At 45.3% G+C, this 13,442-nt stretch overlaps 1 protein-coding gene across 1 annotated transcript in view; it reads left to right on the forward strand.

Moving 5' to 3' along the window:
• The first annotated feature begins 236 nt into the window (after nt 1-236).
• Nucleotides 237-13,442, forward strand: part of LOC147749081 (TRAF family member-associated NF-kappa-B activator-like) — a 31,537-nt gene continuing 18,331 nt past the window's right edge. Inside the window, exon 1 of the mRNA XM_086936527.1 lies at nt 237-348. Within this exon, the coding sequence (XP_086792653.1) occupies nt 237-348 (112 nt within the window). The remainder of the gene's footprint in view (nt 349-13,442) is intronic.

Consider the following 13,442-nt stretch of genomic DNA (forward strand, 5'->3'; position numbering starts at 1 on the left):
TGGAATGGTTATCGTATTATTGGTGGATCACTTTAAGATGTTAATAACTCTGTGTTTAGTATATGCTTGTTTTTCTTGGTAGCTTTTATCTTTCCTTGTTTGTAATGATTTTAATTAATCAACAAATAAAATGCTTACTTACTCATACGAAAAACGCCAGCCAGGGCACTTTCGTCTTGGATTTGCATGGCGCGTGGGCTAATTCTATGTTTGCTTCTCTTTGAACTGAGCAAGAAATGGAGGAGGCCTTCTTCCAGCTGTCTCAGGAATTCAGGCAGTTGCAAGCTGTGTGCGCGAGGCAGGCGGAACTACTGCAGAGGCTCATCACAAAGAAGTCATGGACTGCCGGTAGGGTGAGCTGGACTGTACTACCATGGTGCTAGGCCCTGGGTGGATGGAACATCCCTTCTGAGCGCTAGCAGAGCACGCTTTGGCCTATCATGACATACCACTCTACTTCCTACATGGCTAGGACATTATTCATATATACTAGACAGAGCATGCCCAGTCCTAACATGCTGCTCTTGTAGATCCCATGCGGCTGGGATGTCACTCCCTAGCGTGGTAGACTGAGCATGGCCTGGCATTATGACCGATATCGATAGAACATAAGTCTTGAAGACAAGTGGGGTGACAGTGTGTTTGCCTACTATATTACACTGCTAGGTCAAATGGGGATAGGACATCGAGCCGTAGCTCTGGCGGGTTCTGCATAGATTGACCTATATTGACATGACACTAGGTCCCAAATGAATGGTATAAAATTCCTAAGTGTGAGTATCACGAGCACCCTTTGGCTTATCATGGCATGCTAGTACATTGTTCATGAACTATAAAAGGCTGAGCTTGCTCTGGCCTATCTTACTACTCTACTAGACTCCCTGTGGCTATGCTATCATTCCTCAGAGCTGGTAGAATGATCATTCGCCGGCTATCATTGCATGCCGTCATGTCTTACATGGATAGAACATCATTCCTGAGCATAGGCTGACCTTTGGCCTTCATATTAAGTCACTAAGGGCCCGATTTATACATTGGCGGTATGTATACTCTGTCGCAACAGTGACAAAGTATACATTCTGCCAATATGAAGGTTCCCCCCGCCTGATTTAAACGCAAACGGACCTTCAGTTTGGCCACAGCAGAGATTACTTTGTCTCCGCCTTGGCCAAACTTCTCCGAGGGCCCTGGGGAGTAAGGGCCATCAGAGAAATGGCTTCATAATTTGGTTGGGCAGACATGTGCCATTTTTTACTGGTCCTTACTGCCAGGTAAAACCTGGCATAAAAGATCAGTAAAATCGTTATAATGTTCCTTCTGCCACTAAATAAGCCTCAGATGGCAAGGGGAGCATTAATTTTTTTCCTTTTCATCAAGAAAATCCAGTGTTTGGATTTTTTTAGAGAGGAAAAAAAGAAAGCTGTTTGCCTCAGGGCTGGGTCCTTCCAAACAGTAAAATGCATTGACAGGAACCGCCATGAAGGCTAATGCCTTTATAAATGATTGCCAGCTAGGCGGTCATTTATAAATCTGGCAGGTGGTCCTTCCACCAGGGCAATGGAGTAATTTACTCCGTTGCCTGGCATGTCCGCCAGGGTATAAATCAGGCCCGTCCCATTTGGATAAGACTTCATTTTGGAGTCTTTGTAGGGTGTGCATGCCACTAGGTCCATTTGACTAGTATGACATTCCTGAGCGCTAGTAGGGTGAGCATGTGCCACTGGGTCCAACCATTGCTGTATTCCTAGGGTGGCTAGGACATCACCCTGGTGTGCTGGCACTATGAGTATGCACTGGCCTCTCAAACAATGCAGTTAGGTCATATCTTGATAGACATCATTCCTTAGCACCAGATTAGTGATCATGTATCAGTCTATTCTGCCATGTTAATAGGGCCCAGGGGCTACAACATCATCAACTAGGAGTGTTGCTGTGTTCAGCATGTATTTTCTTTTAACTATGTTTGTATTATTCTTCAACATGGTAGTACAAATCTGTCCCCTCCAACAGACACCCACCTCTCCTTTCCCTCCCCGTCACGCATTCACACACAGACCTCCATGTGTTCAGACCACAGCTCCTGCAATGTTCATCAGCCCATAATATTCCCACCATCTCCCCTATACTCGGTCATGCTTCTTGGGACAACCTCTAGCTGTATACATGGATTCCTCCTGTTTCGAGCACCAGTCCATTGCTGATCGCCATCCCGAAATCATGGGGGGTTTGGGGGATTTCCATTTATGTGTGATGCCTCTTTTGGTCAACACTTTTGCCACACCCACTAGTACGCTTTCCACTCTAAGTCGTCCAAGATTTCCAGTAGCGCAACTCTGGCGGTCATGTCAATTTTTCTCTCCAACACACAAGCGAATGTTCTTGCAAGAAAGCTCCAGTGTTGCGCAATGTTAGGGCAGTGCCAGGCCATGTGAAAAAATCAGTGTCCGGGTGTGCACACAGGGAGCACCTGGGTTCGGGAAGCCTGCCGTGTGCCAGAGGCAGCATGGTGTCAGATATATCACATGCGGGTAATGCAACTGGATGATCCGAAGCCTGGAGGATGTCGCAATTTCCCAGGAGGCCATGCACTCTTCCCTCAAGTTTGAGTCATCAAGGGGTCCTACCCAGAATTCCCATTTCTGTTTTAGGGACCCAAATTTGTCCCTAGTGTTATTTATGAGGGAGCAGTATATCTTAGGCATTCCGCCTTGGCCCAAGCTGCCCATCATCAACAGCTCTTCAAGCGGACTATATTTCGGTAGGTCTGAAAGCACTGAGCAGTGTCTGGTCTTTAAATACTTTGCGTGTGTGTTAATTGGAAGTGCCTTTGCAGCTCATTAGAGGGTTTTATGTGTGCTCCACTCAATACATTCCCCAGGGTTGGGATCCCAATCCTGCCCCCCTCACCATTCTACAACAGGGTTTGCTGTGTCAGCCTTCTGTCCCTCCCTGTAAATCTGAGCGCGGCTCACAAACTCAAAAACACCACACTTGTGATCTCTAGAGTGTGAGTAGAGATGGGACTCCAAAAGAGGAGACCAAGGACAGTACCTAAATCCAGTACAGCCAGTTTCATACAGTAGGCTGGGTCACCCCAGCCTCCAGTCAGCCAATCGTTAATAAGCAGGAGCTTTGAGGCCCAATAATAAGATTGCAGATCTGCCATCCCCATCCTGCCCTCATATGTTGACTGCCAGCATTTGTATCAGGCAGTGCATGGGGTTCGACCTCACCAAAGGAATAAGCACATTAGTGCATTGGATTTGACAAACCATGCTTTGGGTTTGGGAGTGGAACATTTTGCAGTGCATATAGGTACAGTGGGAGTACCATCATTTTGAATAGAGCCACTCTTCCCAATATGATTGCTGGGAGTTTAGCCCAATTCTGTAAATCGTCTTTTGTGTTATTGAGAAGGGGAGTGAGGTTAAGGCTGCATGTAAGTTTCGGCACCACAACTATTTGGACACCCAGATATTTAAAGCTTAATCGTTTGGTCAGGATATTGTTCTGTCACTTCACTGTTTCTATTTCACCTTTCAGTGTAACCAGGAGTGAATTATGCAAGTTTGTGGGAAGGCCGGGGCGTCCTTTAAGATTTTCTGAATGTGCATGAAACAGGGACCCGACATCTGGGGATTGCATGGCATCGGCATATATAGCTATCCAGTCCTCCGTCACTTCTTGCCATCTCCAGCCCTGTACCGTAGCATTGCAGTTGATGAACCGGGCCAGGGGTTTAATCGCCAGAATTTCGAGGAGTGGAAAGAGTGGATGACCCTTTCTGGTTCCACATTGGACTGAAAAGGTGTTAGAGAGTACCCCATCTACAAGGACCTATGCTGTGGACTCTCTGTAGAGAAGTTAAATATATATAGTATTTACGGCTGAATCCCATACACTGAAGGTCTTGGTCCTGGTAGGACCACTCCACAGTGTTGAATGTCTTCTCAAAGTCCACTAACAATTGTGCACCAGGTTCGGGCAGGCCCTGACGGTGGGCCAGCTCCATGTTGTCTAATGCAGTGGCAGGTACTACAGTGGGGCAATAATCCACTTTGGTCAGGGTGAATAAGGGCCTCTGGGACTTGTTGGAGCCGATTTGCCAGCGCTTTAGCAAAGATCTTTAACTCTGTATTAATCAGTGAAATGGGCCTGTAGGAGGCATACTTTTCTTTGGCCTGACCCTCCTTGGGGAGAACCGCTATGGTGGCGACATCCAACTCTAGAAGGAAGGAGCCTGTTTGTGCCGCTTCTACATATAGGTGCAACAGGTGTGAGGTAAATGTATTGTGGAAACTGCAATAGTATTCTAGGGGGAACCCATCCAGTCCTGGAGTCTTCCATGTGTTCTAGTCTTGTATGGCTTTCCTGATTTCTTCCACTGTTAAAGGGTCTTCGAGTTCAACCTCTGAGTCTTCATAAGATGAGGTAGAGTTATATCTGTAAGGATTTGGCTGGATTGTTCTCATTGTTACCGGGGGCGATAGGCATATAGTGCCTTATAGTAGTTGGCAAATGGTTCAGATATCTTCTCCATGGTAGTGACGTATCGCCCTGTCGAGGTTGTAATGCTGAGGATTATCTTGGCCCCGTCTGCCTAGTGGATAGCCAACACAGGAGCTTTCCATTCTTGTCCCTGTCTTTGTACACCCCTCAAGTTCATGCTTTCTAACATTGGCTGGCCTCATCTAGCGCTAGCTTCTGCAGCAAGAGTCTATTGATCTTGAGTTGTCGATGCAGACTTTTGACAGTGCTTTTGTTATACTGTTTCTCTAATATTAATAATTCAGTTTCAAAATGGAGTGATCTGGCTGTATTTGGTCTTCTCTGCCTGTCAGAGGTATGGCTTGGTTATTCCCCTAATTGTGCCCTTATTATCTAGCCACCCAAAGTGTGCTTTGTGAGGCTCAGTTGGAGTACAGTTGAAGTGAACTGGTCATCCATGAGACACCACGCATTAAACCCACATATCGGATGCCGATGCAGGGGAATGGTCTGAGATCCGGCTCAGGAAAATATTGACAACTGTTGTATGTATTTTGTAGGTTGCCAGTAGGAGCGTTAGGTCTGGGTCTTAGAGGGTTTTGGCAGATGCAGACATGTGTATTCTCTGTCCTCCTTGTGCCAGGTCCTCCTTGCATTGCAAAGACCCATGGAGGCCATCCAAGACCCAAGTTGCTAGGCTGTTTTGTTCATGTTAAAATCCCTCCTGTACTTGTGATCCCCTGAGGGAGACCCACAACAATGTCTGTGAGTTCCTCAAGAGTTTGTATGCATAGCTGATGTGGAATGTATAAACTCAGGATGTTAACCTGCAGCCCCGACATTGTGCCCTTGACCACCACATAGAGACCCTGAGGGTCCAAGCAGGTCTTCGTTATAACCAGAGGGAAATTTTTATGCAGGAGGATGGCTACTCCTCTTGATCCCCTGGTATAACCTGTGGGGAGGGCCTAATCATATCCATATCTGTCTAAGAAAGAACATCTGGTTCCTACCAGGCATGTTTCTTGCATTAGTAATACTGCTGGGCAGGTTTTCTTTATATTGCAAAGAATCGCAGTTCACTTAATTAGGTCTTGAAGGCTGTTGGCATTTCAGGTCATTACCTGAAAATCAGCCATCCGGGTTAAGGTTGGGTGTGTGGTGTATCCTTCGGGGTTGAATGTCAGTCAGATCGCTGGGGGTCGTGAGTTTTTATTTTATTTTTTATTTTATTTATTGAGTTTTGTATAGCGCGAACGTGACCCATGGTATCAGAGCGCTTCACAGTTACATGTGTTACAGTTAGAGTACAACGGTATAGTAGTGTTATTATGTATTAGATTCCGATATATGTCTTTCTTAGCAATGAACAGAAGCAACCAGCAGCTGACCAAGGTTTCGCACATCCACTTCGTCTGTTTCAGAGTTATTTGGCGGTGCGACTACTCTCACCATCCGCTGCCAGGGATGTCAGACCAGTAGTTTATGTAAGAGCAGAGAGGCGCACACAATGAAGTCAATAGTATGAGAAAGTCCAAAAAGATATGTAGGTCTTCAGTTCTTATTTCTAAAAATATTCTTTATTTTCACGTATAACGGCACAGCCAACGCGTTTCATTCCCATTCGTGCCTTGGGAATTTCATCAGGGCATGTAATGGACAATCTAGTCCGTGCGATATTTCTCGAAGTCGTTCCTCTTTGAAAGTAATTTCAAAGGACAGTCACGGTAGGTCACAGTGTGTACCTGAAGAATGCTTTGTGCTTGGTTCCAAGTGGAATATTAATTCGAGTCCCCCGGATTATCTGGTCACTGTCACTATGGCAAGTCAAGAAGGATAAGGATTCCGGACCCCTCGGAAGGACTCCAGAGCGGAGGGGGGGTCTGAATGCTCGGTCAGAAATCCGGCTTCAGTGGGGTTGTAAATAACGTAGTACCACGACGGTGCCTTTGATAGGGTCACCGTTCTCCGCCGCTCCTCCTCATGGAATACTGGATGCATTCAGACCCCCCCTCCGCTCTGGAGTCCCTCCGAGCGGTCCGGAATCCTTATCCTTCTTGACTTGCCATAGTGACAGTGACCAGATAATCCGGGGGACTCGAATTATTATTCCACTTGGAACCAAGCACAAAGCATTCTTCAGGTACACACTGTGACCTACCGTGACTGTCCTTTGAAATTACTTTCGAAGAGGAACGACTTCGAGAAATATCGCACGGACTAGATTGTCCATTACATGCCCTGATGAAATTCCCAAGGCACGAATGGGAATGAAACGCGTTGGCTGTGCCGTTATACGTGAAAATAAAGAATATTTTTAGAAATAAGAACTGAAGACCTACATATCTTTTTGGACTTTCTCATACTATTGACTTCATTGTGTGCGCCTCTCTGCTCTTACATAAACTACTGGTCTTTCTTAGCAATTTCAACAATAAGACATTTAGGATCTGGTTAGTGTAATCCTCTCCAAATGGTCCTGATGTGTATTTTCATTAAGTTCTACATCAAGATTCCAGGGTAGTACTGATGGAAAGTCTTTCCTAAGGGAGGAAATTGTTAATTAGGAAGATCTTCGCTTCCCTCTTGAATGTTGCCGTGTTTGGAATTTTTCTAATGTTTGGAGGAAGTGAGTTTCAGATTCTGAGGGCTGCTCCGGAGAACGCTCTGTCATACGTTTTCTTCTTCCGAAAGATGGGTGGTTTCAGCAACAGCTCCTTGGCATTCCTGGCTGGTCTGCTTCCCCCTGATAGCTCAATTTTCTGGACTAAGTACCTTGGTGTTTTGTAGTGGAGCACTTTGTGGGTAATACATGCCAGCTTAAATTGGATTCTGGCTTCGTATGATAGCCAGTTTAATGCTTTCAAGTGTGGGGAGATATGGTCATATTTTCTAGACCCAGTAATGAGTCTTGCGGCCGCATTGAGACAGGCTTTCAGTGGTGCTGTAAAAGATTTTGGTAGACCTGCTAGTGTTGTACATCCATATTCAATCCTTGAAATAACTAAGGACTGAACTGCCAGTTTGAGGTCCGTCGTAGTGGTGAGATGTTTCACTTTTCTGATAGAGTTCAGTTGAAACCGGGCACTATTTGCCATTGATTGGATGTGGGATTTCATGTCTAGGTTCTTATCCAGCGTGATTTCCAGTGATTTAGTAGAGTCAATAAGGGTAGGGGTGCAGTTTAGCGCTGTGATCAGTTTGGTCCATTCCTTCACATTTGTGGGGTTCTTTAGAGGTGATATTATTAGGAATTCCGTTTTTTGTGCATTTAGCTACAGATGACTGCTAGTTAACCATTGTAGTGACACTTTTAAGGCCTCCTTCATTGTCTTGATGTTTTCCAGTGACGCGATCTTGATGTAGATCTGAGTGTCATCTGCGTACATGTGATGTGATATGTTTGCGTCTCGGAGAATTTCTGTAAGGGGTTCAACATATAGGTTGAATAGTGACAGAGATAGTGTTGATCCTGTGTTGATCCTTGAGGGACTCCAATCGAATTTGGGCATGAAGGGGATAGCGTATGGTTGACCAGGAACCTTTGTGTTCTGTTATGGAGGAAGGATTCAAACATTTCAGAATATTTCCAGATATTCCCATCCTGCCTTGAAGCCAGGCTAGCAATTTTTCATGATTTACCGTGTCAAATGCCGACGACATGTCAAGAAGGACTAATAAACATGTTTGATTGTGATCTAGGGCCTGTAGAGCATCATCCACTATATGTAAGATTGCTGTTTCCGTACTGTGGCCTGGTCTGAATCCCGATTGGCAGTTGTCCAGCAGATTGAAATTAGCGATGCGGTCGCTCAGTTGATTTTTAACACATTTCTCAATTAGTTTAGCAAGGAATGGAATATTGCTTACTGGGCGAAAGTTGTTTGGATCTGCCGGGTCTGCTGTAGGTTTTTTGATGATGGGGAGGACTTGACCTGTTTTTAGGCATTCTGGTAGGATCCCTTGAGATAGTGATGCATTGATTATTTTTGTCCATATAGGGACGACGACATGGTTGATTCTTTTTAGGCATTTTGAGGGGAAGGGGTCATTGTAGTGGTTATTTGGTTTGATTTCCAATATAGTTTTGGCAATGGTATTTTGGTCATATAGCTTGAAGGTTGCCTATTGCGCATTGTTTTTCGAACTCTCGTGATCGTTTTTCGTGTTAGCATCGTCCAGCGGTGGTAGTTGGCTAGCGGGGTTGTTGGCTGCCATCCTGAGCTCTCTTTTTAGCGTGATGCCTTATCCGTGAAGAATGTTGAGAATTCCTCACAGCTTAGTTGAGTTTTAGCTGTCTCTTGGGCAGATTTGGACAGCTTATTGGATTGTTGCTTTAACATCTCAAATAGTTTCCAAGGTCTGGTTTTGGCGTCATCCAGTTCTGATCTAAAAAATTCCTTTTTGGAATTGAGAACATTTTTCTTGTACTCGTTTCTGATTTTTCTGAGAGTTTTCAACTGGGGGGATGATGGATGCTGTCTCCATTTTCTTTCTGCCAGTATAAGTTTCCGCCTGTCTTCATTCAGTGTCCCGTTGAACCATGGATTGTTATCTTTCTCTGAGATTCTTTTCAGTTTTTGAGGCATGGTGGAGTTGACTATATTTGTCATTGACGTAGTGTAGTGATCAGTGAATTCATTAACGTTTAGTAAGTTGCTGGGCAGACTTATGTCCTTCTCACATCTTGCTACTAGTAGCTCAATACTAGGATCTTTGGTGTCTCCAGTCTACTTTTTAAGATTGACCTGTTGTGTAGTCCTGATCTTTTTTATGGTGGGTATCCAGAAGTTTATGGCATGATGATCCGACCAATCGCACTGAAGAATTGAGTGGATTGTAATATCGTTGTTTCTCGAGATTACCCAGTCTAAGGTTGCCCTTTTTGAGTGTGTTGGCTGTGTGCAGGCTTGAGTAAGGTGTAGATCTCTTAAACATTCTTTAAGTGCGTTGACCTGTTTGTCACTATTGTCGTCCCAGTGTAAATTAAAGTCTCCTAGGGATATGTTGTTCGTGTGACTGTTAGAGTTGGCCGTGATAATCTCCATTAACTGGTCTGTGGAGGTGGCATTGTCGCCTGGTGGATGGTAGAGCGCATGCAAGTTACACCTTTGATTAGCTGCAGCTTTTATACAGAGACCGAGGTATTCACAGGAATCAAGAGGGTCCAATTGTATTTGGCTAATCTCGATGTCAGATCGTTGTATGCTGGCTATACTGCCTCCAGTCTTTTTTAGTCTGTCTAATCTCACAATGTTATAGTGATGAGACACCAGTAGATCCATGACTGGGGAAGAAGATTCCGTAAGCCATGCTTCTGTTAAGATTGTCATGTCAATTTCCTTGTTAATGATGAGGGCAGCAATGGCTGAGGCATGTTTTGTTGCGGACCAGCAGTTGAGCAGTAGGCATAGCAGTGGTTTCCCATAGCTACTAGAGTTCATCTCCTGAGTATTGGCGGTTAGCTGGACTTGTTTTGGGTTGTTGATGTTTGGTTTCCTTTTCTTTGGCCATGACGTTCTATTTGCATTGATCGGGACGGATCTAATTTCCTCACCTCTGTTGTTGGCTTTAGACTCATAGATATCAGTGTGTCAGGGTTTTTTCTAATTAGATTGTGTTTGAATTCTTTGGCTGCATTCTTGGATAGGTTAGTTGGGTACTCTATGACGTCAGAGTTGATGTCTGTTGATTTTAAATTGATTCTGGTCATATTTACTGATGGTGGTAAATAATAAATAATTCACCTGGGAGTTCCTGCAGGTGTGACCTCGCTTTGATGTGTCCTCTAAATCACTACCTCTCTCACTTTTATGTATCCCCTAGACCACTACCTGTCTCCGGATGTTTACAAGTTTGCTGTTTTTCCTGTCAGTCTTCCTCTGGAGTAGAATTTGTTTACTTATATAACAATTGGTTTGGGCGTATCGACAAAGTACTATTCCATGTTATTTCGCAGTACAGTTTGAGTTATGGGGAGTCATTTCAAGATGGCAGCCGTCTTAGTGATCTAAGTTGATCGAAATAGCTGTAGGCTCTTGTTAATTTCTATTGCCCAGTCCTCTTTCTATTGCCTTTTCCAGATTGCTACCATTTTGGAGAAGTGTTAAGGCCTTGAGGTGGGCTTTTGTCTTCCGTTCCTCTTGGTCACTCCTTAGTGGTATAGACTCAGTCCCCTCTGCTTGCAGGTACTTCTCCTCTTTAATCCACCTTTGGATTCCATCGGGCACTTTCACCTTCTTCGCCAGCGCCATCTTCCTGAAGTCCTGTGGTGTGGCTTACTGGTTAAAGGCGGCAGACCCGGAAGCAGAGAACGGCCCGGGACCAAGGTTCAATCCCCGACGGGGCAGGGTCGCGGACCAGGGTCAACAGACTTGATAATTCTCGCCTCGGTGCCTACTCTAACCAGGGACCACACTCGGCAACTCTGGGCATTAAGCTTGCCTTATCTCTACAACGGCCCCCCACAGACACCGGGGATGCCTGGTTTAACCTTGGAGATACCCAGAAGGGACCATCTCACAGGGAAAGCCAGGACAGGTTCCCCAGCGGTCTTCAGCGCCAGGACGCTCACGGGCAACAGTGCGCTTTACAAGTCCCACACATTTACATTTACATTTACATTGTGGTCTACGGCAGTGTCCAACGTCACTTTGCACCAATGCACCTGGCTTCCCTGGTTTAGGTATCCTGGTTCCTAGGGTATCCATGGGTGGGGTGACTCTCCAACCTTCCATCCTCCACAGGATTTCTTCAGGTTCCACTGGGAAGGGTCTTTCTTCGTTAGAATTGCAACCACGGCTTACCCGTTGACTTCTATTGAGCACGCAGTCGGGTTCCCACTCTGCACACTGCCTCCATGGGGTTCCTAGATAGTCACCTTGGGTGGTTCCTTGGGTTCCCTGCTCTTCGACGTCTTCTAGGTCCAGTCGCGACTTAGGTCATGGTTCGCATTCCACTATTTTAGTATAGCGCTGGTTGAGATAACTGAGGCTATTAGGGAGTGCCTGGACGCGGGCGGCAGGGCGGCTCTGATTTTATTGGACCTCTCTGCCGCCTTCGACACGGTACCCCACCAACAACTCCTTGCCCTATTGTCTGCCATCGGCATTACTGGCTTGGCCTGGGATCGGGTCAAATCCTTTAAAGATAACCGCACCCAACAGGTATGCATGCTGCCTTTTTCATCATCAGTTAGTAAACTGTCCACGGGGGGGTCCCTCAGGGGTCTACTCTTAGCCCCTTACTTTTTAATATTTATCTGACACCCCTGATCTACTTGGCATAGGAGCTGGGTGCCAACATAATGGCTTATGCCGATGACACTCAGCTCCTATTTATTTGGAAGGGCTCTGATCTTCAAACTTACACTGCCCATAAGTGCCTGTCATCGGTATTCTCCTGGCTGGCCCAGGCCAGCCTTAAATGTAATGAAGACAAGTCTGAGGTGCTCCTCTATGGCCAGTTTCCCCCTACTTTTAGAAAATCTTTTTGGCCACCTGATTTTACCAGCACTAAGTCTGAAGGTGGCCCTGCCAAGAACCTAGGAATATGGTTTGGGGAAGATCTGGGTTTCCACGATCAAATCAAAAAACTCAGAGGAGTCTGTTTTGGCTCTCTTAAAGCCCTGAGGAGATTCTTTCCTCTGCTGCCTCGCACTGCTAGGGAAACGGTCGCCCGGGCGCTCATTCTCTCCTGCCTAGACTATGCTAACGCTCTTTACATTGGCATACCGGGTTACCTCCTAGGAAAACTTCAGGTTATACAAATTGCAGCTGCTAGACTCCTGTTTAATATCCCGAGTAGTTCCAGTGTCCGGCAGCAGCTTAGGGACCTTTATTGGCTTCCCGTGGCCCAGCGAGTACGCTTTAAAGCTTTGACCATGATTCATAAGGCACTCCATGGTTCTGGCCCTGTCTACATTAGATTGCAGTTCGTGTTCTATTTGCCCAGGCGTCCTCTACGTTCCGCTCTCCAACGTCCGCTGGTGGTCCCTAGGTTCCGCCGGTCGCGGATTGGGGGTCAGTCCTTAGCGGTAAAAGCAGCCACGATGTGGAATGCTCTTCCAGCTGACCTCCAGCATACCCAGGAGTTTCCTATTTTTAAAAACTTCTCAAAACTTTCCTGTTCAAACAGCTGATCTAATGTTTCTGTACACGCATGCCACTGTTCACCTACGCGCCAGGACACTCCAGAGTATTAGTGCGCGGTATAAATCGATCTATGACATAACATAACATAACATAACATATGGTTTGGTCTTCCCCTGGCGACCACAGTGTATTTATGCTACTTACGTGTTCTATTGCTAAAGTATTGTGTGTATTGTGATTATATCTCCGGGTAGGAGATATTGCAATGTGTTAGTGAGCATTTAAAATAAACACATATTTTCATGACAACACTGTGGTGTTCTTTTTCACTTAACCTACACCATAAGATTGCATTCTGGTAAAACAAGCTGCTTGACACTCCTTCTACACTAAGCATGAAGGCGGCTGCTCTCCACAGCTACCACTTAGAGAGATATCTATGGTTGTCTTTTTTTTTTTTTTTGAATATTTTTATTGAAAGAATTTTTTCCCCTTTTTTCCTTTATAACATGAGCAGGGCCCAATAAAATACAAAATTATAGAACACAAATTCCTATATACAGAATACAAAACGATGGAACATGGGAATGTACATGCATATTCATATACTCAAATATTCAGTAAGACAGATTCTTCATCTTTCAGCATTCAGTTCCTAACTTCCACTGAATAAAAGGACCCCAGATTTGCATACCCAGTTTCTTACCCTTTTTTCCCTTCCTAGCGTAGATAGCAGTTTCCAATTTTTGTGCTGATAATACTTTACCCAACCATTGATGGTAAGTAGGAGGATTTGGGTCCAGCCAAGCCGAGGCCACTAGCAATCTAAGAATCGCCATTGCTACAAACATAAAGTATTTA

The sequence above is a fragment of the Lissotriton vulgaris genome, chromosome 1_1, assembly GCF_964263255.1.
Source record: "Lissotriton vulgaris chromosome 1_1, aLisVul1.2, whole genome shotgun sequence".
NCBI classification, from domain to species: Eukaryota; Metazoa; Chordata; class Amphibia; order Caudata; family Salamandridae; genus Lissotriton; species Lissotriton vulgaris.